This window comes from Archocentrus centrarchus, chromosome 6 (genome assembly GCF_007364275.1).
Source record: "Archocentrus centrarchus isolate MPI-CPG fArcCen1 chromosome 6, fArcCen1, whole genome shotgun sequence".
Classification (NCBI taxonomy): Eukaryota; Metazoa; Chordata; class Actinopteri; order Cichliformes; family Cichlidae; genus Archocentrus; species Archocentrus centrarchus.
The window spans coordinates 5,609,487-5,636,519 of record NC_044351.1 but is presented as its reverse complement, the minus strand read 5'-3'; the positions used below and the strand labels follow the sequence as shown (position 1 = coordinate 5,636,519).

Genomic DNA, 27,033 nt, shown 5'->3' with positions numbered 1-27,033 from the left:
TAGAGACACAGTCACAAATCATGTACACCTTACAGATTCTAAATTGACCATTTATTGGGGTGGCTGTGGCTTGGTTGGTAGAGCAGGTCACCTACTAATCGGAAGGTTGGTGGTTCGATTCCGGGCTGCATCCCAAAGTATCCTTGGGCAAGATACTGAACCTCAAGTTGCTCTCCGACGCAAGCGTTGGAGTATAAATGTGTGTGAATGTTAGACAGTAAGCACTTAGCTTAGCTACACATGGAAGTGCTTGTGTGAATGCAACTGCATTGTATAAGCATTTTGAGTGCTCAGAGTAGAAAAGTGCTATATAATGTAAGAACTAGTCCATTTTAAAGTCATCAAACGCAGTATAAAAACCATCCAAGATATTATATAGATAGTAGAGATAGTACATATTACAGTACTATGTACAGTATGTTTATGTGTAAGTGTGTATGTATACACACACAGGTGTATATACTGTGTGTGTAATATATGCATACATGTATATATATGTATATATTTTCTTTATATTATTGTTACTTATATTTATTCTTCTTTTAAATCACTTAAAACTGTCACATGGGCAACACTGGGACCTGAGGACAGAATTTCATTCCACTGCATGCAAATATGATGCAAATGACAATAAAGAATCCTTGAATAATTATCACACGTCGGCCAGGTGTGCCAGCCCCCTGAACCCACTGTAACAACCCTCCCCTACAGTTGAACCACAAACCACACCTTGTCACCACAACTATGAAAAGGAACCAAAGGGAACAAAATAAAATGTAATAGTAAAGGATAAATTAGATCACAATAGAACAGAGATCAGATCAGATTTGAAGAGGATTTACTCTGTAGATTGTAACAAGAAGCACTCTGAGGCAGAATAGTTATCTAAATTAAAAACCATTTTAACTTCCTCATTTTTCAACATATTTTCAAGTGGTTTAGTTTGTTACAAATGTCAAACGTAGTTATTGATACGGGACATGTTTTCATGCAAAAATGTGACTGATATAGTTCTATAAATGAAATCTGGTAAATGGCACATGGACAGGAGGATCCAGGGATCAATCCACCAACCTTCTAATTGTTAGCCAACCTGCTCTACCATGTGAGCCACAGCCACCTCATTTATAACTAGGCAACTGTTTTTTGGTGAGGGCAATTTAGGAGAAGAATAATGCTGACGTTAAAGCTCTAAAATGGCAACGAGAAGCTTTTAGTTCAACCGAGGCTGTCACTCTGAGATATATAAATGAGCTTGTTGCTGGTGATGCAGTAGAGGAGATGTTGATATTAACAACATTACACTATGAAATGGAGTTCAGAGGCTGACATCAAGTAGGCTGCACATCCTTGGACAATATAACAAACTTGCTGTTCATGTTCAGACAAAAAACAAAAAAACCCCATAAACATTTCCAACTGGAAGACTTTTTGCAGACACTGAAATTACCTCCTGATGGCCATTAAAAAGAATGCAGGTTTAGGTTAGTTCCACCTTGTCTTCACTTTTCAAACCCAGAAGCTGCAAGATAGACCAGTGTGTAAGCCAAATGCACATTCGAGCCAAAGAGCAAGAGAAGACCTACCTAAACCTAATGTGAATAAGACCAGTTTCAAAAAAGTGAGCTCTGATCTGGTCAGAAATTGAAGACAAACAAACATGTTTGTTTACATCTGTGTTCCAGACTGACTGAAGTGGTGGCGATATATTTTTTTTCCTTCCAGGGAGGATCCGACCTCAGATGAGCTCAACAAGCTCACGGATTTAAAACCTCTCTGTCTCCATTGTTTCTGTGCCTCTCTTCTCTCCTCCCTCCTTCCCTCTCTGCTCTCTAATCACTGTGTTGCGGTGGTCACACTTTCTCCTCCCTATTTTCTCCTCTCTGGGCTGTATATAAGTGCAGACGGCTGGCTTGTATTTCAGACTGAAAGAGGGAATGAATGCAGGCGTACAGCACAGAGAGCGATCATGACTCCTGCTTTGACCCCTGAAGAGGAGACGCCAGCATCTACAGGTGAGCTCTACATAGTGTTACTGTTTTCACCAGCTAAATGTTAAGAGCTTTTATTTTTTCAAGGCTGAAAGAGTCTGGCTTTTCGGAAGCTTTTGTTTTGCTGCACAAAGGGGAAGATAAAAGTATTTTTAAACCCTGAGGGAAGTGGCAACCCTTGGGTGAGTGCTCTGGGTGATGCAGGAAGGGGAGGAGGAGCATAGGAGTGCCTGCTCATGCAAGGAATGTTGGCTCAATGTAAAAAAAAAAAAAAACTCAAAGTTTTTCCCCATTGAGAAATCAGATGCATAGCAGCAAATTTCTTGAGCCTCAGAATGGAGTTTTCAACAGGCACAAGTTGTGCATCAGCTGTGACAGAGACAGCAAAAAGGTTTCATTTAAGTAGCATCACAGGCATTTAGCGGATGCTTGGACTCAGTGAGTCACAGCAAGAGCACCTGACAACGACGGAGGTCACGGTTTTCAAGGATCGTCACTGAAAGCTTTTTTTTTCACACAAGGCCAGATAGGTTTGGACAGTTTTTTCCCTTAATAAATGAAATCCTCATTTAAATGCTGCATTTTGTATTTACTTAGGTTAACTTTGTCTAATATTGAGATTTGTTTGATGATCTGGAACATTTAAGCGCGACAAATATGCAAAAAAACTAAGAAATTAGGAAGGGGGCAAAAAATCTTCTCATGGCATTGCATGTAGACACGCATATCTGAACATCCTCACTAAAAATGTCTGCCAACAAAAATTTAAATGTTTTCTAACAAATTTTCTCTGCTCATTACACCATCGTCTCCATCTTCTTTCTTGAAAAAACAGTTCTCTCTTCATTATGAGGTTGCTGTGTGGAGCTCACATTGAGATGAAACCAAAGAAAATCTGCCTCCTCTGTAGTATTTTCTCTCTCCTCTCACTCTTCCTCAGAGGTCATCCATCTGTTTTCTCCATCTGACAAATCAACCCCAAACCCCAAATCACCAGTCACTTTCATCCTGGCAGAGTGATTTCTGGTGTTCGGTGCTCTGACTCTGCCAAATGGAAAGATTTCCACACAGAATATAAACCAATTGGTTCTGTTATATTCTGTGGATTTCAGCATTGATGGTCAGTGTTTTCCAGCTTCTGTTTTCAGGCTGTCAAGTGACAAACATGAATCAGGACCACATTTGATTAGCAGTCATTTTTGTTAAAATGCTTCTCTCTTTGCTCTGGTTAACACTTTGTGTGTGTCTCAAGGAAAATTCTGATGCAGAGTCATGTTACTGAGTGCTTGAAGAGATGATGGTGGTGACAAGCTGCAACCTTTCTATGTGTAAAGGCCACTGTCAGTTTGAGAAAATGTTAGAATACTGAATAAGATGTACAAACATATTACAGTACCATTCAGCCATTAGGCTGACAACAAAGCTCTTTCTGGAAAGTTATAGTACATTTGCTGCTTTCACTGTATAAAGATAATAAACTGTAGGACAATACTGTAGGAAATATTTCAACAGGAAAGTAACACGTAATTATTTGATGCCCAAACTACAGTGTGTAGTGGTGAGATGCATATGGCATCTGACAAGACAGCATTATGTGACTCCCCAAAATGGAATATTCAATTCAATTCAAATCTATTTAATTTATATAACACCACAGCACAACAAACAGTTGCTTCAAAGTGCTTTATATTGTAAAGTTAAAAACCATACAATAATTACAGAGAAAAAGGCCAAAAGGACCCAGCGCTTGGTGACAGTAGGAAGGAAAACAGGAAGAAACCTCAAGGTTCAGGGAGGGGCAGTCATCTTCCACGACCGGCTGGGGGTGAGGGGAGGGAGACACGACAAAAGACTGTGCTCTATAAGTGAGCCAGAGATTAATAATAACTAATGCAGAATGGAGTATAAACACATAGAGAGTGAAAGGTGGTGAATGCAGTATTATTGCAGTATTACTAAGGAATGGTTCAGGGTCACCTGATCCAGCCCTAACTATAAGCTTGATCGAAAGCTGAACCTAAAAGCTGAAGGCTCTGCCTCCCATTCTACTCTTAAGTATCCCAGGAACCACAAGTAAACCAGCAGTCTGAGAGCGAAAGGCTATATTGGGGTGATATGGTACAATGAGGTCTTTAAGATTATTCAGGGTCTTGTATGAAAGAAAAAGTATTTTAAATTTAATTCTGGATTTAACAGGGAGCCAATAAAAAGAAGCCAATCTGGGAGAAATCTGCTCTCTCTTTCTAGTCCCTGTCAGTACTCTAGCTGCAGCATTTTGGATCAGCTGAAGGCTTTTCAGGGAGCTTTTAGGACAGCCTGATAATAATGAATTAATGATGTTGGTATTAAATGTAAAATCACTTGCCATGGCATGGCAAAGCATGGACAAAGGACCTGTGGGGTCTTGTGATGACCTCATGATGTTGGCAGCACATTCGCTGAGTCTGGCACAATGTGTGGAGGGGCCACAGTCAACTGGGCTTGTTAAATGCATCCCACATCAGGCTTGTTCCGAGTTGGAAGGATACATCTGTTCTGAGAGATCCTATTAATGATCGATCACAATTATTAATGCCTTTAATTTTTTGTCACGTCTTTGTTGTATTTTTTGAACCCTGTTTGACCTAAAGATTTATTTATTTTAATATAAGATCAGTTGAAATCCTAGAGCTTTTACCCTTTAAGTGAATTACATGTACATGGACAGTAGACATTTACAGTATTTTGCTAGTTTGGTTTTACTTCACATTTAGCACCTTTAGCACCCATTAACACTCTTAGCATTGAGATGTTCACTTTCTACATTGTGGACAAAGGCTTGTAAATTGTAAAGCCAGCTTCTCATTTTTTGGTGGGTTGTAAGCTAGTCTGCCACTTACTAAGGTTTAGATGTTGTAGACTTCACAGCACCTGCATGCCATACACCTCCCTCCATTGGTAGTGGTCTGCGCCCTGTTACCTAATATCTAACCAGAGAGACTTGCTATCTTCTTGCTTTTGGTGTTAATGGTCTTCATTTAATTTTCATATAATAGTTTAGTTAAGGCACCCAGCTAACAGTAAATCATTCATTGGAGGAGGGGAGAGCAGCAAATGCATACAGAATATGACAGACAAATTTGGGGAGTGGCTAAGATTCCCTAGCTTCTAAAAATAGTGAGGGCAGCCCTCCATCATTTGCTTTATTTCAGGTTGACCACAGTAACCCCTAGTGCAAAGGTGAAGTTCAAACAATCCTGAATGAGAGCACTCACCCAGATTTGGGTGTGACTGGCTGATTGATTATTTGATATCATATCCTAACAGCAAACCAGATTCTAGTAAAATACTTTTAAAAAAAAAAAAATGTTACCCCTCTTTTCTCTACCTTTTCCAAAGATTACAACCAAAAATCACACTCAAGTGAGTTCATTCGTATGGCATGCAGAGTCAAGGTCAAATTAATACTGCCGATCATTTCAATTCAGTTACTAATTCAGTTATTATTTCTCATTTTTACAATGTTTATGGTCGTTTAGGAAGTTTGAATTTGCAAGCCAGCAAGTTTGGTTCAATTCCCAAACATCAAACCCAGGATATGAGTCTCCCTTTCCTGTCATCTCTGAATGTTTTCAGAACATTGTCCTCTTTCCATCCACTTAGAATCACCTCCCTCACACTGACAGTTGTATTTACTTCTGAGGTCTTCAAGGATGGAATTCCCTCAATTACAGAGAGTAACCGGCGTGAAATGAGTTTCCATGAGGGATGTGGAGGCTTTATAGCAAAATTTTGCTTCCAATATTTGTATAAACTTACAGATAAGAGTGTAAACTGATTTGTTATCATCTGAGTTACAGAGAACTAAATGATGGTATGCCAACATTCCTCTCGAAGATCCCAAAATTTCAGGCACTGGCAACTGTGGTTCAAATTCAGTCTAATTTTCTGACAGTCACTGAAAATTATACATTCTCTGTCTTTCTTACACAGTATCTGTTTAATGAGTGGAGCCAGTCCACAAGAACCACAGACATCAGTAAACTCTTATCTTAATCAATGCCAGACTGGCTTGCAGAGCTGAGCTACTCTGGATAACTAATTCATTTTGACACAAATCCAGACTTTAAACATGTTTAATTGTAGGTTTCTTCTTCATGATTAAGGGCCAGTTAGTGCAGCACATGAAACCTTAGCTCAGCTTACCATCAGTGGTGAACCCAGACTGTGATCAGATGCAGTTTTGTTTTGTCCAAAAGATAGCCAAATGAACTCAGGGTCACAATGTATGTGATTTCATCAAACCGGTAATGAAAATTATCATTACTTGCAAACTTGATGGTGTTTGATGGCTGATTAAGTGCAACACATATTGAAAAACATGCACTGCGACCTCCAGGTTAAAAAAAATGTAGTTAACACAGAAGTTCCAACAATGGCCACTTGAGATTGGCTCCTGGAGCAAGTTAAACTACATAGATTTCCATGTTAAAATGCCAAACTTTACAGCAGAAATAAACATAATTAGCAGGTGTCTGTGACTGTGCATTGCAGTTTCTGGATGTAGCTTTCAAACCTGGCTTGGGTTCGTTGGTAACTTAGTACTTGACCCTCTCATCTAAACAGAATTATTTTTGGTTTAAAAAACACCACCTCACTAAAAAAAGCAATACTGTATGTTACTTAATTTAATTAATGTAACATGTTTACACATAAAAATACTGAGATTATTTGAATGCCCTCAAATTGGTTATAACAAAACAGGAGTAACAAGTAAATGTGAGTGATATTTTCAGTTACATCTGAATGAACTACCTAAGCAGAAATACTGCATAAAATGAGTAAATGTAACTAACTCTGGGCTTGAGCAGATGACCATGTGTGCTGCATGGCGGTGTGGATGGCACAGGTTCAACTCCTGACCTGTTGCCATTTACCCGTGTCTTCCCCGTCTCCCTCCTCCCGCTTTCCTGTCTCACTCCACTGCAAAAACTATCAAATAAAGCCGTGAAAAGGCCCAAGAAAAAAAGGAAATCAGTTGTTACAACACCTTATTTTTAGTAAGTCATAGGTAAATGTGCAGTTATGTCCAACAGATGTTTTGAATAATATTTACTTATTTTCCTACTTATTACCTTCTACTCGGGTTTTCAACCTAGTTCACATAGTATTTTTAGTTACATTTACTCGATTTATGTAGTATTTCAGATGTAATTGAAAATATCACTCACTTATTACTCCTGTTTTGTTATAACCAATTTGAGGGCATTCAAATAAACTCAATATTTTTAAGTGTAAAAATGTTACACTAATTAAATTAAGTAATATGCAGTATTGGTTTGTACAGTGCACCAACATGACATATTACCAGTTATGCAGATTGTATATAATTTTGCAGAAAGCATTCAATTCAATTCAATTCAATTCAATTCAATTCAATTCAATTCAATTCAATTCAATTCAATTCAATTCAATTCAATTCAATTTTATTTATATAGCGCCAAATCACAACAAACAGTCGCCTCAAGGCGCTTTGTATTGTGGGTAAAGACCCTACAATAATACAGAGAAAACCCAACAGTCAAAAACGACCCCCTATGAGCAGCACTTGGCTACAGTGGGAAGGAAAAACTCCTTTTAACAGGAAGAAACCTCCAGCAGAACCAGGCTCAGGGAGGGGCAGTCATCTGCCGCGACCGGTTGGGCTGAGGGGAGAGAAAAGACATGCTGTGGAAGAGAGCCAGAGATTAATGACAATTAATGATTAAATGCAGAGTGGAGTATAAACAAAGTAAATAAGGTGAATGAGAAGCAGTGCATTATGTGAACCCCCAAGCAGCCTAGGCCTATAGCAGCATAACTATAGTTAGGGCTGGATCAGGTGACCCTGAACTAAGGTTCAGGGTCACCTGATCCAGCCCTAACTATAAGCTTGATCAAAAAAGAAAGTTTTAAGCCTAATCTTAAAAATAGAGAGGGTGTCTGTCTCCCGAATCCAAGAGCTGGTTCCACAGAAGAGGCGCCTGAAAGCTGAAGGCTCTGCCTCCCATTCTACTCTTAAGTATCCTAGGAACCACAAGTAAGCCAGCAGTCTGAGAGCGAAGTGCTCTGTTGGGGTGATATGGTACTATGAGGTCTTTGAGATAAGATGGGGCCTGATTATTCAAGACCTTGTAGGTGAGGAGAAGGATTTTAAATTCTGTTTTGGATTTAACAGGGAGCCAATGAAGAGAAGCCAATATGGGAGAAATATGCTCTCTCTTTCTAGTCCCTGTCAGTACTCTAGCTGCAGCATTTTGGATCAGCTGAAGGCTTTTCAGGGAGCTTTTAGGACAGCCTGATAATAATGAATTACAGTAGTCCACCCTAGAAGTAATAAATGCATGAATGAGCTTTTCAGCATCACTCTGAGAAAGGATGTTTCTAATTTTAGAAATATTGCGCAAATGCAAAAAAGCAGTCCTACATATTTGTTTAATATGTCCATTGAAGGACATATCCTGGTCAAAAAAGACTCCAATATTTCTCACAGTGTTACTGGAGGCCAAAGTAATGCCATCCAGAGTAAGTATCTGGTTAGACACCATGTTTCTAAGATTTGTGGGGCCGAGAACAAGAATTTCAGTTTTATCTGAATTTAGAAGCAGGAAATTAGAGGTCATCCAGGTCTTAATGTCTTTAAGACATTCCTGCAGTTCAACTAATTGATGTGTGTCATCTGGCTTCATTGATAGGTAAAGCTGAGTATCATCTGCATAACAATGAAAATTGATGCAGTGCTTTCTAATAATACTGCCTAAGGGAAGCATGTATAATGTAAATAGAATTGGTCCTAGCACAGAACCCTGTGGAACTCCATAATTAACCTTACTGTCTGAAGAAGACTCCCCATTTACATGAACAAATTGGAGTCTATTAGATAAATATGATACAAACCACTGCACTGCAGTACCTTTAATACCTATAGTATGCTCTAATCTCTGTAATAAAATATTATGGTCAACAGTATCAAAGCTGCACTGAGGTCCAACAGGACAAGAACAGAGATGAGTCCACTGTCAGAGGCTGTAAGAAGATCATTTGTAACCTTCACTAATGCTGTTTCTGTACTGTGATGAATTCTGAAACCTGACTGAAACTCTTCAAATAAACCGTTCCTCTGCAGATGATCAGTTAGCTGTTTTACAACTACTCTTTCAAGAGTCTTTGAGAGAAAAGGAAGGTTGGAGATTGGCCTATAATTAGCTAAGACAGCTGGGTCAGTGATGGCTTTTTAAGTAGAGGTTTAATTACAGCCACCTTGAAGGTCTGTGGTACATAGCCAACTAATAAAGACAGATTGATCATTTTTAAGGTTGGAACATCAATAATTGGAAAGACATCTTTGAACAGTCTAGTAGGAATGGGATCTAATAAACATGTTGCTGGTTTGGAGGAAGTAACATCAGTTGCATGTAGTCATTGTTCAGATCATGTCATGATAGGACAATCTAAGAATTAATGCATAAATATTCATACTTTTTATAATGATTTAATCTTTGATAGTATCCACAGACAGGTGTAGCAGTAAAGAACTCTGTCACATCTTCATGTTCATTAGCCACCATAAAGCTCAGAGAACTTTAAGCTCAAACCAGAAACCAACAAAGAGAATAATCACTAACTTTCCTCTGGTCAAATCATGTCTGCTCTGCTCTGTGCCAGGCTTCAGATGGAAATAATTTCCATTCCAACTAAAAGCCATTCATCCATGCATTTACTGTAATGCTACAATATAGTGTGCTTTGAAAACTGATCTGCTGTCAGTAAGTGCAGCAGTTAAATTAATTCCAAGCTTAGAGAGAGAAACTGGCAGGAGCACAAAGAAATGGAAATACTTTGATTCCAAACCAACATAACTGAAGGAAAACAAAACAAATTAACAAAATAAAACCCCTCCCATATAACAGTGAGAACAAAGTGTAAACATCATATCATTGCATCTCAAGAACACGTTCTGATTAAAGCTGAAACAGAGTTACAGTTTTATGCTACAGACCATTTTTGTACTACATATCATTCACTTCTGCTAGCTTCAGGTTGTATTTTCAGTACAGGAAGGAACAAAGAAAAGTCTGTGTTTTATTAACAGTTTAAGCTGGTACAAGATGACTGAAAAACAAAAAATGCCTTGTTTACTTTTAAAGTTAGTAGACATTAATTTAGCATCATTCTAAGCTTTAGTGACTAAACTTGATGTTTGTGTGAAAATAATCTCTTAAGTTTAGTGAGAGGAGTGGTCCAATGGTTTAGCATTCATTTACAGACAGGGTTCAGCATGCAAATGTGAGGGTTATGTACTGGAAATTAAAAGGTGAGTAGAGACAAGGCAAGTTTATTATGTAGCAACAAGAAAAAATGAAATATAAAAAGATGTAAAATAAAATAGAAGCCGCTTTAATTTAATGTTATTAAGTTAAAGTGGCTTTAAATAAAGTAATTTAAAGTAATGTGGGGCAAAATAATTAGATTAGATTACACTTGGAACACTTTATTAATTTCCCTGACAGAAGATTTCAAGTTCCAGTAGCACCTTTTACAGATAAAATAGGCACATGAACACAGCTGAAGTCACAAATAAACAAACATGAATAAATAAATAAATAATAGAAGAACAAGAAGGCAGAAGGGAGAAATAAAATGTCTTGCAGATGTGGTATTGCACCTTGTTTTTGCACATTTTCCAGTATTTCTTTGTGTTATGTTGTGTTGTGGTCAGGCTCAGGCTGCTGCTCCTTCCCCCCCTCTGTCCTCCTGCCACCCCCCAAAAAACGAGGAGTTGTGCAATCTGATGGTGTGAGGGACAAATGAGTTTTTCAGCCTGTTAGTGCTACACTTGAGGATATTTTACTGCTCACATAAGGAAAACACACCTCAAGAACATATAATTTGAAAACCTGAGAAAACTGAAACTGGAATTAAATAATTGACAGGACACAATTTCTAGTGCAAAATGTGTATTTGGAGAAATTTGAATATTACATTTGGAAAATTCCTTGCTAACCAGTTAAAACTAAATAAAGAAGAAAACACTATTTATTATATTAAAGACTCAGATGGGAATATTACTCATAATCCACAATAAGACTTTTATGAAGCTTTGTACTTCATAAAAGTCCAAGTGATGCTGCCATTAAAGAACTGCCAAAATTAAACAACTGACAGATTGTGGCTCTGAATTCACCACTTTCAATATCTGAATTCCATGAAGTCCCAAAGCATCTTCCAAATATGTCTGTGTAGGCTCTCAGTCAGGCCATAGTATTATACTTCCAAATAATAAAGCCAGATGGGTTTCCAGCAGATGGGTTTCCAGCAGAGTTTTATAAAGACATCTGGCCTACACTAGCACCCACTTTTTTCAGAATGGTGACTCAAATTCAGAAAGATTATACAATATCTCCACACATTAACTCTGCCAACATTTGTCTGCTTCTTAAACTAGGTGAAGACCCTACATTAACGTCCAGTTACTGTCCAATCACAGTCATAAAGTAGACCTAATTTCCAAAGCCCTGGCCAGAAGATTAGAAAAAGTCACTCTGTTCATAATACATCCTGACTAAACATGTTTTTATCAAGAATAGACACTCAGCCAACAATATACACAGACTAATAAATGTAATAGACTACTGCTCCATTAACAAGTTAGAAACCACAGTTGTTTCTTTGGATGCAGAGAAGGCATTTGACCAGGTAAACTGGAAAGTTCTGCTAGCAGTTCTACACAAATTTAGATTTGGTTCAACCTTAATAAACTGGATCAAAACACTATACAGCTCTCCAAATGCATGTGCTGGGACAAATAATCTTACTTCCCAAAGCTTCAGTCTGTAGAGGGGCCCAGGCAGGGCTGCCAGCTTTCCCCCTCAATTTTTGAAATCTTCATCGAGCCACTTGCAGCAACAATCCAACAAAATGTAAATTTTAAAGGAATTCAAAGTAAAAATAAAAACAATAAGATAAGCTTACATGTTGATGATGTATTACTTTGATGTATTACTGACAAACCTCTCTTCTGAAGTCAATCACACTTATAGATATGTTCTTATCTGTATCCGATTACTCCATCAACTGGAATAAATCAACAGTTCTGTCTATGAATTGTAATTTTTGGAACACCTCCATCACCCCACCACAGTCAGGCAACATTAGATATATATTCCTCTATTAAAAATGGTAGAGGATGAGGACACATTGGAAAACTTTTCTTTTATGGACACAAAAACCATTATGAATAAGTTTAAAAACTACAAAAAGCCAAAACACAATGGTGATCACTACTTCTTAGCCAATAGATTGCAGCATGTTTCAAAATGGATCAAATTAAGCTTTTTAGACAGCCCAGGACCCAGAACAAGCACTCTGTGGAGAAGTAAAAATCTCTGATCTGCCTTCCATTAGCTCCAGTATTAAACATCATAATTGCTTTAAAACTTTACTTACTTACTTGGCCTTCTTTGTCCTTTTTGGTATATAAGGCCACATAAGGTCCTCCAGGCTGGAGGTTGGACATAGGGCTTTACAATCCTACTCCTTAAAAACAATACCTTGTTTCAGAAACTGCTTTAAAAGCCTTAACATAACACCTCTCTGAGAGCCAGGTGGGAGTTTTTAAAAATAACTAAGTCTTCACTTATCCCATGTAAGCTAACACCCAGTTGGAACAATCCAGATATATGTCAGAATTTTTCAGCATGGCAAGAGAAAAGGACAAAAAAAAAAAAATTCTAAAACATGTTATTCAATATAGAGCCTTTATTTCATTTCAAGAACCTATTTTAAAATTGGGAATCAGTAACAGTACATTTCGAAAATATCAGCAATTGCAGTGTTTCATGCAGGCAAGACTGAATCTCAATCAATTCCACTTAGAAATGTCTTTATGGTAACAGAATTTCTAAATATCTGTACCCCTAAATTGTTGTCAAAAATATGTTATTGTTAAAAACTGATGATTTGATATTCCTCCCAACCACAAAATGGGAGCAAGATTGTTCAGTCTACCCAGATCAATCCTTCTGGACACAGCTATGTTTATCACCTTCAAAATTACTAAAAGCCCCAACTTAAAACTTTTTTAAGGTGGTATTTGTTTTTTGTGTGCTTTTTATTTCCACAGGTGCAACAGTTGGTGAACCACTGTATTTTTCTACTTGTGCTCAGTTCTCTTCTTTTCTTTTCTCCTATTTCTCCCCTTTTTCTTTTTCTTTCTTGCTCTTTTTTCCTGCTTGTCAAGGCAGCCTAGTGTTACTTTATCCTCAGATAGTAGTCTCTGCCACGCTAATGCTTTAACATGCTAACTTGGTGATTGGTGGAAAAATAATCAGCAGATTTAATCACTATTTATCAGTCATAATTAAAGTCAGCAAACTTTAATCTGATTTTACAGATTCTATATATGCATTTTTTATGTTGCAGTGACAGCTGAAATTTAAATTAATTTTGATAATACTTCAAAAAGGTAGCCGTATTGGGGTGGCTGTGGCTCAGGAGGTAGAGCAGGTCATCTACAGTGGTATGCAAAAGTTTGGGCACCACTGATAATTTTCATGATTTTCCTTTATAAATCATTGGTTGTTCGGATCAGCAATTTCAGTTAAATCTATCATATAGCAGACGAACACAGTGATATTTGAGAAGTGAAATGAAGTTTATGGGATTTACAGAAAGTGTGCAATAATTATTTAAACAAAATTAGGCAGGTGCATAAGTTTGGGCACCCTTGTCGTTTTATTGATTTGAATACCTTTAGCACTAATTATTGGAACACAAAATTTGTTTTGTAAGCTCATTGACCCTTGACCTACATACACAGGTGAATCCAATTATGAGAAAGGGTTAAGGTGGCCAATTGCAACTGTTTCTCCTCTTTGCATCTTTTCTGAAGAGTGGCAACATGGGAGCTTCAAACAACTCTCAAATGAGCTCCCATGTAAATCCTATAAACTTCATTTTACTTCTCAAATATCACTGTGTTCATCTGCTATATGATATATCGTGTCGGACTGTGAATGTGTGTAAATGTTAGACAGAAAGCACTTAGATATACATGGAAGTGCTTGTACAACTGGGTGAATGCAAACATGTTGTATAAAGTGCTTTGAGTGCTCAATTAGAGTAGAAAAGTTATGAAAAAAGCTATATAAGAACTAGACCATTTAAAATGACTAATGATATGTCTTCTGAGGCAACTTCTAACTCAGCCGGTCCCCCTAAACATGCATTTTCTCTATTGATCTAGGCAGGGCACAACTTGGATTTTATAGAAGTCTATGCAAAAAACTCCTGTGAACCATGCCCACAGTAAATACTTTCCTGAAGCATTTATGGTCTCAGTTGCTGGTTTCAAGTCTTACTAAATACAACATGATGTTAATTTTGTAAATAATGCTCCCCATTAATGTCCAAGATAAAACTGGGTATGCCTTACCGCTGGCAGTAATGAACATGCAACGTCACTCAGACTCATAGCCAGAGCCATCGCTCTCATGACATCTGGTTTCAAATAGCTAAGAGCTAAGCCACAGCTGAAACACTCATCTTGAGGCTTCAAAAAGAGGGCTTTGCAAAACAGTTTCTGACTGTACAATGCATTGTAACACTAACAACCTTTAATTCAATAATGAACACAATGAAGACAATGCTTTAAGATGGCTAGTTTCATACTCTGTGGGAGTATGCTTTGCCATGAGTACACTCTCAAGAAATTGTCCAGTAAATCCAGTAAGCATAAATCCTGTAATCTCCTCCTTTTCGAGTGGACCAATCTTGATGAAACTTTGCATAAATATTGCCTAGGGTACTCTGAGTGCCATCATCTATGGCATAAACAAATATTTTATACGAAACCCACAATCGTATATTTTCACATTTGACAGTTCAATTGAGCACCAAATAGAATGTCACTGTATAGAACAGAATATCTCTCTACTTTTAAGATTAGGCTTCAAAAATACCCTTTTGATAAAGCTTGTAGTTAGGGCTGAGTCAGGTGACCCTGAACCCTCTTTTAGTTATGTTTCAGTAGGTTTAGGCTGCTGGGGGCATCCCATGGTGCACTGTGTTTCTTCTTCACTCACTGTTTATACACCACTCTACATTTAATTTTTAGTTTTTCTTAAGCTCTGTCTCTCTTTCACTGTATTTTGTATTTTTCACACATAAAGCAAAAATAATGTGTGATAAAATGAAATGAATTTATATTCAAGCTTCTGGACAGAATGCTTTTCAAATGCTTTTAAGTACAACATATTTTACAAAGATAATAGTTTTAAAAAAGTTCAAAAGTCAAACCATATTCAGTAACTACAGTTATCAGCTCTACTTTGCCTTTAGTATTTTAGTAAATAATTAGCCAATAAAGTGCTTAGACACTAGATGACAAAAAAGGGCAATAAATTGCATTTACTTTACTAAAGAAATTTAGGCAAAATGTCTTGAACATCTAGAATTCAGACATCTGACTGCTGTCTCTGTTTGCGCTGTGACTGGATGTTTGCTTGAAAAAATTGGCACACTGCGATACTGCTGAGACATTTGGAAGGAAGGCCTGTCATTATGGACTGAGGCTTTAGCTCTGGTCAGGGGATGACTACATGTGGGCAAGAAAGCTGGAGTCTGTCTAGCAGAAGTCCTTGTTTCAAATCCTGGGTGTCAACTGACTTAGTCTGTATGACCTCTGACTCCAGTGCCATGGAAATGACAATTTTCAGCTTTTCCATGCCATCCTTTTAGTTTTGGAAGCATCAGCCAAATGTTTAACATGCATAATTATGCACCACCTAAAGGAGAAGTACTCAGTGCATTCTGTGATAGATGCTTTATGCAGGACCATCACAGTTACATTGTTAAATTATTATTATTTTTTTGATCTGACTATCTGATGATGTTTGGTGTGTCTAGTGTCAGAGGCTAATTCATTAAACCAAAAAGAAACAAAAGAACAAAGGAAAAAAATAATCATAGAGGCTTATCTATGAATGTGCACCAATTTACCCAAATTTAACAACAGATTTTGCATAATGTACCTCTGAAACTAGTTTTCAGTTAAATTCATATGCATGTAGAATAATGCAGAAATGCAGACTGTCAGAACTGAATACAATACAAGATGCTTTTGCAGACTTAAAAATGGCAAATATCTGTGCTCATAAAATCACTCATAAAGTTACTCAAAGATAAAAAGAAGTGGTTAAAGCAGGCAATTATTTGCAGAGCAGAAGCTGTGCAAAGCCAGTTTGAGGTAAATTCAGAGGAACTGTTGAGCAGCTGTGACTTCCAGAAACTTGTCAAATAATATAAAAACAGTCAGGGCAAATTAAGTTCAAGAGAGCCTACCAGATGCACTACAATTTTTTATACATATAAAAATCTGTCAGCATTGTGAAATGCTGCATCAGACATGATGATAGGGGTGCCACCTGAAATATGAGAAAAATCAACAGAGAAATCTCAATATCCTTGTGTGGTTCCCATTATTGTTTTGGAGCCTTACTTACTATTTTGCTACTGTTGCTTACTTGGCAACATTCATTAGATAAATAATGCAACAATTTTCAATGCAGGTTACAAATGTGAAATAATAAAATAATAAATACACATTTTTTAAAAACCCTGAAAAACTCCAAAAGAGTTTTTTGGTTTTCATTTCTTTTTCTTTTTCTTTCCCTGTCACTGTTTCAACCTTCAGGGTGATTGACAGCTGCGCCTTCTGGACTCAAGTATGCCCGTTATGCCAGTGGGTGGGGCATCCTCCTCCCACAACACTGTACCTGTTGCGCTCACCTGCTCCTTGCTGATTCTGCTCTTTCACTCAACTTTTGGTCAGAAACCAGCCAAGCTGCCTCTGATTGGCCGAAAGCCCTTTATTGCTGCCTGGAATGCCCCACTGGACTTGTGTACCATCAAGTACAACATCACCACCAACCTTGATCATCTCTTCCACATCCAGGGGAGTCCGCGTGCTGATTGGACAGGCCAGAACGTCACAATTTTCTATGCCAACCGGTTAGGCTACTACCCCTACTACACCTCGCATGGCAGCGCGATGTATGGTGGCCTGCCTCAGAACTGCAGCTTGGACCGGCACCTGCTGAAAGCCTACCAGGACATCAACCACTTCATTCCTGCAGAGGACTTTCGTGGCCTGGCTGTCATTGACTGGGAGTTCTGGCGGCCTCAGTGGAGCCGTAACTGGCACAAAAAGGATATCTATAGACGCAAATCAAAGGAGCTGACTATGAAGGCATATATCAATGTGACTGCCGCACAGGTGGAGGAGCTGGCGCGGCGGAGGTTCGAGAAAAGTGCCAAGATGTTTATGCTGAGGACCATTCAGCTGGGGTCATGGCTTCGGCCCAATGCCCTCTGGGGTTTCTACCTCTACCCTGACTGCCACAATTATAACTTGCATGATCAGAACTACACAGGCTTCTGCCCTCTGCTGGAGAGGCTGAGGAATGATGAGCTGGTGTGGCTGTGGAATAGTAGTATGGCACTCTATCCTTCTGTGACAATCAGGAAGCATCACAGCAACAGCATCAGTAACCTGCACTTTACCCAGCACAGGATCCAAGAGTCGCTCCGAGTCGCCTCGCTGACCTCAAAGGAGTATGACCTTCCCACTTACGTGTACCTGAGGCTGAGCTACCGGGAAGAGGCTCTCACCTTCCTCACTATAGTAAGAACAAAGTTTACCAAAACTGTGTGTTCTAGTTATAATTTTCATAACTTAAGAAAGTAGTTCCTTTCAATTGCATAGGAATACTTTTAAACCTATAAACCATACTGGATATCCAGTATATTCACATATATGTATTAAAGAAATAGAGAAAGGCTGAGTCTGGAAAGTGTGAGGGTGCATTCTACACTTATGGCCAGCAGGGGGCAAGTTAATGCAAAAAACATTTTGACTCGGTGGTTTAAAAGTGAATCCAACACAGAGGTGTCAAATGCTGCAATTCCTGAAACAGTCCTAACAACTGAATAAGGGGAGAATTTTGCAAATTATACAGTACCAGTCAAAATTCATATGAATAGGTAAGTGTGTCCAAACTTTTGACTGGTTCTGTACATGAAAACTAGCCCTGCCAGAAGTGGAAATAACAAACATGTTTCACCACTTGAGGCAAAAGCACACCATCGAGTACAACCAGGCTGTGAAAAGGGAGATACTAGCAGCTGGTGATATATGATCAAAATGTCAACAAATGACTCCACCAAGAGTTGCTGAAGCACCCACTAGTCACAATGGCTAGTTGTACACTATATGACAAGAAGAGTAAATGGTGGACGGGAATTAGTAATGTGGTTGCATAGTGGAAACGCAGGGTTTTAAGCAGCTGGTTAAAAAGCTCGACCCAAGATACACACCCCAAATAGAATATATTTTTCAGTTTTATTATGTGACAATATTGTACTCTTGATTACTGTTAAACTAAAGTGTTTCCAGGGATTTCCAAGCAATTTTTAGGGAAAGCACTTTTGTGCTTACATTTGATTTATGCTTTGTCACTGGGTTGCACTGTAATGCTGGTGCTTGCTGTTGGCACCTTGTTTCAGTAGATTTGCACTTCAAATTAGGAAGTGTGTCAACAATGACAGAAGCTCATTGGGAGAGAGGGCTGAAAAATGCCTTTCATTTATTTATAAACATTGCTGACATCATGAACAAAAGTACAAAGTCTTCACCAGAACATGCAAACCACTAATTAGCAAGAAGAATAGGAAGGCCAGGCTGGAATTTTGCAAGACATACAGAAGCAAGCCTCAGAAATTCTGGGACAAAGTTTTATGGACTGATGAGACAAAGATTAACCTGTACCAGGGTGACGGAAAGGCTAAAGTCTGGAAAAAGAAAGGATCTGCTCATGATCAAAAACATAAAAGCTCATCTATGAAACACAGTGGAGGTGTTGTAACTATTAGTTTCAAATTATATTTGATTTAGTTTGCACAAGGGAGCAGTTATTACAGTAGTTAATATTTCGTCATTAATGTATGTTGCTAATTTGACACTGCCATTTGAACCCAGTATCAACAGAAATTACAACTACATTACCCAAGATACATTTCATATCCCAGAATGCACTACGTTCTATGTTGTTACCACAGACGCTATGACCATTTAATTGTTGGCTAGATAGATTAGATGCAACATTGTTTGGTGCCAGAGCTGAGAATATCTAGCCAGCAAAGACAAAAAGAAAATGGAACAGATCGATTGAAAAGAAAACGCCGAGCGATCCGTGGAGCTACAACGAGGCTACTGAATCTGAGGCAGACTATGATGACCAGTCAGTGTAGGATGACTCCACTGAGGAAGAACTGGAACTAAGTGAACAAGTCACAGTACAATTCAGCACTGAAAACAGTGAGGCAATGGAGGCAGTGCTAGACTGTACTAAGAATAACAGCCTGGTTAAATAGATTTACAGACAACACACATTCAGCAACAAAGAGAAAGGGAGAGCTGACCGCTGAGGAGCTGTTTCGAGCAGAGAAATACTCAATCAAGACACAACGCCAAAGCTTCAGTCAATATATGAATCTCATGAAAGCTGGGAAAGCATTAAACAAAGATTCAAAGATCAGAGAATTAAGGCCCTTTTTAGATAAAGATGGATTGATGTGTGTTGAAGGCAGGCTGCAACAGTCGGACTTAAGCCTTCGGCAACAGCACCCATGGATTTTGCGTGCAAGGAACAGATATTGTGAGTTGTTAGTTCAACAGAACCACGAGACTCTGATGCATGCAGGTGTGTGAGACACACTGGTGCAATTTAGAGAAAGATACTGGATAATTAGGGGGGGGCAATTGGTTCTATCCAGGTGTAATGTGTGCAGAAGCTTCAAGGCAAAACCTGTCCTGCAAATTACTGCTCCATTGCCAAAAAAATGCATCTGTTTGTTCCAAAAACATACAGAAATTTTTGCAGACTGAAATAAGACTGTACTATGAGCTATAATTCTGTTAAGTTATAGATATTTTCACAACAGAGCTAATGTCACAGCAAGACTACCAGCTTCAAAGTCTATACTACTATATTGCCACTCCTCTAGCTTAAGGATGGTGACAGCAGATTGCTCTAAAGGTTTGTGACAGCAAAATAAAAGTCATAGTGAGATAGATAACTGAATGTTACCTGGGTTAGACGGTGAGAGAATGCGTTTGACTTTGAAAATTATTAGTTGTAGGTTTCAAATGAACATTAATATGACTGATTTGATACATTGGGGTAAAAATAAAAATTCAGAGAAATAATTGAAGAGCCTAGAGAAACTTTAATCTTCAGTTTGTAATGGCTGCTGTGGTATTCATCCACAGTTAAACTTCTAAGTTCTGAAAGTAAATTTCAGTGCATTGCCAAGCTTTAAAAGAGATCAGTTCCACATTTATAGTCAAAACTTACATAGTTTGCTTACATGGTTTGTATGTGCAAACGGCAGGCACTTATAAACCACAATCATTTGTCTTCACTTTAAAATCTCACACTGACTTTAAAGAAAATACAGCATTTGAATTCCCAAGTCCTGAAGAGAAAATAGAAAAAGAACTCCAGAATTCTCTTCCCTTTTTTGTAATGCCTAAGATGGTAAATAGACTAGTTCTTATATATTCAGTTCAATTCAGTTTTATTTATATAGTACCAAATCACAAACAGTCACCTTAAGGCGTGTTATATTGTAAGGTAAAGACCGTACAATAAGAGATAAAATAAACAATAAAACCATAAGTCTTTTCTACTCGAGCACTCAAAGTGCTTTATATAACACATTTACATTCACACAAGCATGTTTTTCTACATCTAAATGCTTTCTTGCACACACATTCACACTCCAACACATTGGGAGCAACTCTGAGTTCAGTATCTTAACCAAGGATACTTTGGCATGCAGACTGGAGCAGACAGGGATCGAACCACCAACCTTCCAACTAGTAGATGACCTGCTCTACCTCCTGAGTCACAGCCACAACATGATTATTTATTATTAATAGTAAACTTTTTAAAATAGTAAACAAGCCTTTAGATTCAATTGTAATTTAATTGTTATTTTTATGAGCGGAGTAAATTTAGGAGATAATTCATTAATCATAATACAGTAATACATTGCAATTTTCAAAAATAACATAACATGTATAAAGTTATAAATCTATATTGACATTATTTTCAGTTATGTCCAGGCAGTCAGACTTCACTCTGTGAATTTAATCCCAGTTCCATGTAGTGACAGCAGGTTCAGCATCATTGTTTGAGCAGTTTTTCTACTAGTGAAGTGCTGCTCCTTCTTAGTCTCTACAAGCCACTTTTTTGAGCTGCTTGCCTAGTAATTTAAGTCTGCTTATGACAGTAGATGTAAATCAATTTTTAAAAGTTTATTTTGGAATTATCAAAAACAAGTCACATGGTAGAAAAACTGTAGGCTCCCATGACTGCTGCAGCTCTCCATCCCTCCGCTGGACATGACATCATTTGCTGTATTAAAGGGAACAACACTGACAACCAGCCACATACACATACACTTATCTTTATACATCATGCTTTTCTTATGCAAGAGGTAGAAATAAATCATGAAATTTGTCCAGAACTTTAATTAAACTGTCTTCTTGTAAAGTGGCTCTTACAACAGTCTACAGACAATGAATGACTTTTTAACTTTACTAAACTGTATTTTTGATGTTTTGTAAATATTGTTTTTAGAAACTGTCATGTCAATAAAGCACCTTGAACTGAACTGAAGTGAATTGAATTGTACTGGTGTTAATGAAACTATAAGCCAATACAAAAATGATACAATACAAACATGTTACAATCATTCCTTAAAAATATTTCACTCATATACTGCTTCATCAGCACTTCAAGACTCCTGCCTTAAATGGTGGTGTGTAAGTGATGGTGACGGACACTGTGATGTGAGGGTGCACCTGTGTGTTTCTTGTAGAATGATTTGATCCACACCATAGGAGAGAGCGCTGCGCTGGGAGCTGCAGGATTCGTCATCTGGGGAGATGTAAACTTGACCTCATCCAGGGTATGTTAACCTTTGCCCTACATAAACAAAGCATTTACAGTACATAGTGATCATATGTGCTGTTTTAGTGGAAGATTAATGATGAACTTTTACATTTGTGCAACTTATCTCCACGTTCTCTTTTCAAGCTTCTTCATTTGCTTTGGTCACAGTGTGGCTTTGGACAAGCCCCAGTCTGACATTTTCAAAAGTATGATCTGTCACTCAAAAGTTGCAGAAGCTCAACGGGGGACTGCGTATGCACATGCTCCTCTAGAATTCATGGTTCCTGGGTCTTGGACCCATGGTTTTGTGATTACTTTAGGGTTTGAGATGTGATTCATATTCAAGCATGGTTATCCTCTCCTAGTCTCAGTCTGTGTTTTGTCCTGTAGTGTCTCCTGTGTGAAGTCAATCTTTGTTCTTGTGTTTGTTTACCTTTTGTTTGTGTGTCAAGTTTGAATGAGCCTCTGTATTTGTTTGTGTTGCCATTTTATTTTGAAAATCTCTTATTTTGTGTGCTTTTTTCTGAGTTTTACTTTTCATCTCTCATTGTTCCTGATTTGTTTCTGCTGTGTTTCCCACCTGTTTCTTCCCTCATTACCTGGTGTGTCCTGCCCCCCCACCCCCCCCAGGTCATGAGTTCCTGGTTCCTACTCTGCATTATTTTTTATTTTTCCCTGTGAGTTCCAGCAATAAAGTTGAGTTTAAGTACCTTCCCTGTCTTCCAAGTCCTGCATCTAGTTCCTAATCCTGCCTGTCACAACTGTTTCATGACAAACTTTTTCCAAAGGGGAGCAAGATTTAACAATGAGAAAGTATACAAGGGCCAGCAGTCCCTGATGACATTATTTTAAACAATAAAAGATTCATACTTTCATTTCCATACAGCAAACAAACATGAAGAAACCAAATGTAAGCATTCAGAGGAATCCAACTCAGTCTAAAAGCCATCTGAATTTCCAGCGGAAATTTAAAATATACAGAAGCTGCGTGAGATACAACTCTGTTATCAGAAATACACAGAGTTGTATCTTATACAGCTTCTGTATGTTTTAAATTCCCATAGCTAATGTTATGGGTGAAACTGAGATCTGATCTCAGTACAGGGAAGGTCTTGTTCCAGAGCAGTGGTAGACATGCGTAAAATATCACGTAGGTGGATCCAAACATTTTCTTTGCAGATGTTCAAATCTCTGGAAACTTGATCTTATCCAGCTGCCGTTATTGTACCAAAAATTTCTTTTTTTTTTTTTATCTGTTTATGATGTGTAATATCTTTGCTTACATGGGTAAATAGACTGTAGTCAACAGGATTCATGAAGGGCTCATGTATAAAATGAAGAAATTACCTGTTTTGCAAGTATCTTTATGACTGTGTTATTGCAGCTACATTATAATCAATCCAGCGCTTTTTGGGCACTTCAACTATCTTTATAGAACTGTGATATAGTTGTTGCAACTTCTGCAGCCCTCTTGGCCCTCTGTCTGAAAAAATACATTATTAATGTCAATGAGAGTTTTTACCCAGAAAAATAAAGAATACATAAAAGTTACATTTAGCCAAAAAGTGAGAATAGCAACATGTCATTTTTAGATAGCGGCAAAGTGCCAAAAGCGGTAGTTGAACTCACCAGCGAGGGGTGCGAAGACTGCTGCATACTGCTTCATTTGCACATCCATTTTGCCAACCATGACCTCCTGCAGAGCTGGGAAATGTGTGGTTCAGGGCTCCGTTTGTGACAAGTGTCTCTGGAAAAGTTGCAGTTTCATTTCAAAGGGTGTGCAAATAGATGGCTCACTAATGCACCTTTTCCTTAAAGGCTAACCAAAAAAAAAAAAAAAAAATCAAAGTTCGTTGACTTTTCTCCCAGTTGATAATCCTCAATCCTGCTTGCCACAGTGTTCTGAGCTAGGCAAATGTTAGCAAGCTCTGTCTTCTTCTCGAGGCAAATGCATTCTATTTTTGTAACACAGACTTTAACTCTTTATTTACCACGGGCCCGCTATCCCCGGACTTCCTGCAAAAATTACCGTAATAACCGTTTACTGGGTGTGAAGCGCAATTTCTAAGCTTTTGGAAACTATTACAGTAATTCAAAGTGCATTTGATCAGATGTCTCAGTGGTGATACCCATAACCACCGCTTCACGCTCAGCTGTGAACCGCTCCAGTGTGAGCTAGAGGCCACCACCTGATGAAGCCAACAGAACCAGATCATCCACAAAGAGCAGAGATGAGATTCTGAGTTCACCAATGTGGAAGCCTTACGCTACTTGGCTATGCCTAGAAATTCTGTTCATTTCTATGGATCAGTGACATAGAGCAACCCATCCAGTGACTCCTAGAAGAATGGGTGCTCTGACCATTCATTTGCTGCATAAGTGCAAACAGTCAGGACCCATTCCCTGGCCCAATGGCGCATTGAATGGGAATGAGAAAATGCTGACTTACTAATTTTAGTGATTTTGTGCAAATGAATGAAAGCAGTCCTACATATTTGTTTAATGTGCACACTGAAGGACATATCGTGATCAAAGATGACTGCAAGATTCCTCACAGTGTTGCTGGAGGCCAAGGAAATGGCATCTAAACAAAGCATCTGATTAGACACTATATTTCTAAGATTTTTAAGACGGAGTACGATAATCTCAGTTTTGTCTGAATTTAAAGTAGGAAATTAGAAGTCATCCTGGTCTTTAAAGCATTCCTGTACTTTAACTAGCTGATTTGTATCATCTGGCTTCATCAGTAAATAAAGCTGGGTATTATCTGCACAGCAATGCAAACATTTGCAGTGTTTTCTAATAAAATAAACAAAGAAAAGTATGTATAATGTAAAAAGTATTGGTCCCAGCACAGATCCCTGTGGAATTCAATGACTAACTTTTGTGTGTGAGAGATGCACAAATTGGACTATATCAGATACAGATTCACACAACTGCGACACAGTTCCTTTAATACCAATGGTGTGTTCTAGTGCACTGAGATCTAGCAGGACAAATATAGAAATGACTCCACTGTCAGAGGCCATAAGATAATTTGTAATTTTCCTTCAGCCTGTATGTTGTCAATACAAACAATGGCAGTAAGAGACAGTTTTAAATAGCTCTGTATGGCTTCGTTATCAGTGTGACAAGATTTTTAAATCTGTACTGTATATGTTACTTTCTATATGTTGTAACAATCACAGTTTCAACATTATAAGGTTTTAAGTTAATTTTTTTTTTGCTTACTAATAAATCATTAAGTTGGCCTTGAGGTCCAAGCCGAATTCTAGTCTCTGGAGTTTGAAAAGGGGCGACTGGACTGTGTTTTGCTTTTTGAAGACATTTCACCTCTCATCCAAAAAGCTTCTTCAGTTCTCAAACCAAAAGGTGGAGAAACCCAGGTATTTAAATCCCAGTGGGCGTAATCCCCTGCAGGTGGTTGTGGCCCACTATTATTCATGTGCATAATCACATGCACCAAGGTGTGAAGTGTGATCTATCAAGTGACCTGCTGAGGTCACCTGAACAAAGGTATGAATGGGGGTTGAAGCACCTGGGGAAAGAGCTCAGGACAGTATTGTAGATGGGGGAAAGTTGGTGACATAATCCACCTCCTCTGTTTAGTGATGGTTGTTTAATTCATTTCAAATCAGTTAAAATCACAACAAACTGGCACCTCAAGGTGATGGTTCACAGTGGACATAGACAGCTTCTTTAACTCCTGTCACATAAGGGATGACAATGTTGTCCTGCTTCCATCTTCCTCAATAAGCACGGCACAGTCCAGGAACAGTAACCTGGTGTCGTCCCTGGTAAATCTTATGTATTTATCCACTGAGTTGATGTGGCGAGTGAAGGCTTCTACTTCTTGGGTTTTGATTTTGACCTAGGTGTCATCCACATATCTGTACCAGTGACTAGGTGTTATCCCTTTGAAGGAGCCAAGGCCTTTATGTTCTACTTCCTCCATATAAAGGTTGGCTACAATGGGGGACACTGGGGTCCCCATGGTGTAGCCATGCTTTTGTCTGTAGAAACCATTGTTGTATTTGAAATATGTTGTGGTAAGACAGAGGTCTAACAGTGCACAAATCTGATTTGGGGTAAAGCTGGTTCTCTTTTGTAAGGCGTTGTCTTCCTGTAGTCATTTTCTGACGGTCTCCACTCGGTTGTGGGTATGCAAGGGAAAAGTGAAATGACATCAAAGGACACAATGACATCTGGATTCAGTGCAAGATTCCGGACCGTGTTGGTAAAGTCTGTGGAGCTTTCTGAGTTTATTCTGCTGGCAGACAGACTGACATGCATGCGCATGCACACAGAAACGCTACCAAAACATAACCTCTCTGGCAGAGGTAATAAATAAGTGTGGCTTAAGTCAAAATCTCAAAGAACAACCTAACCCCCAAAATGTTGTTGTGTTGCTTTGTCACTGGAGAAACTGAAAAACATGAAGTCATCTTTGAAAAATTTTGAATGTCATATCATAAAAATGATTACAACTGTCGCATTGTTTTCACAGCATAACTGCACCCTCGTCAAGTCCTTCCTGAGCCACCGCCTTGGTCAGTACATCACCAATGTGACACGGGCAGCAGAAATCTGCAGTGATTTCCTGTGCCAGAGTAATGGCCGCTGTATCCGCCGGGACACCCATGCCCGCCATTACCTCCACCTGAGTGCTGACAGTTACCGCATCATTCCCTCTGGCGATGGCGACTTTACTGTAACTGGCTGGCATTCTCAGCACGAACTGCAGCTACTACTAGAGAGGTTTCGCTGCCACTGCTATGAAGGCCATAAGGGTGAAAACTGTGACAGCATCAACAAAGTGAGAGAAGACGATGGGCCGTGGGGGGAGGAGGAGGATGAGCAAGACAAGAAAAGGATGGAGTGGGAGGATGAACAGGGTGAACAGCCAGAGGCAGGAGAGAGTGCTGCACCGCTGACTGGCTTCAGTCATCATTTAAGTTTGTTGATGCTTCTGTTGCATTTATCACTAGTAAAGATAGATGTATGAA

General features: G+C 38.6%; 1 protein-coding gene across 1 annotated transcript; it reads left to right on the top strand.

Moving 5' to 3' along the window:
- Nucleotides 1-1,932: 1,932 nt before the first annotated feature.
- On the top strand, nucleotides 1,933-27,033 carry hyal4 (hyaluronidase 4). The gene is made up of 4 exons (XM_030732268.1): nucleotides 1,933-2,015; nucleotides 16,702-17,691; nucleotides 21,954-22,043; nucleotides 26,535-27,033. The coding sequence occupies exons 2-4, from the start codon at nucleotides 16,735-16,737 to the stop codon at nucleotides 27,030-27,032; spliced, it is 1,545 nt and encodes a 514-aa protein (XP_030588128.1). The 5' UTR covers nucleotides 1,933-2,015; nucleotides 16,702-16,734; the 3' UTR covers nucleotide 27,033.

Bases quoted from the DNA above. Each gene is read 5' to 3' on its own strand.
- hyal4 (XM_030732268.1), top strand. From the start codon at position 16,735: ATGCCCGTTATGCCAGTGGGTGGGGCATCCTCCTCCCACAACACTGTA. The intron at 17,692-21,953 runs GTAAGAACAAAG...TGTTTCTTGTAG, and splicing joins CTCTCACCTTCCTCACTATA to AATGATTTGATCCACACCAT. The intron at 22,044-26,534 runs GTATGTTAACCT...TTGTTTTCACAG, and splicing joins TAAACTTGACCTCATCCAGG to CATAACTGCACCCTCGTCAA.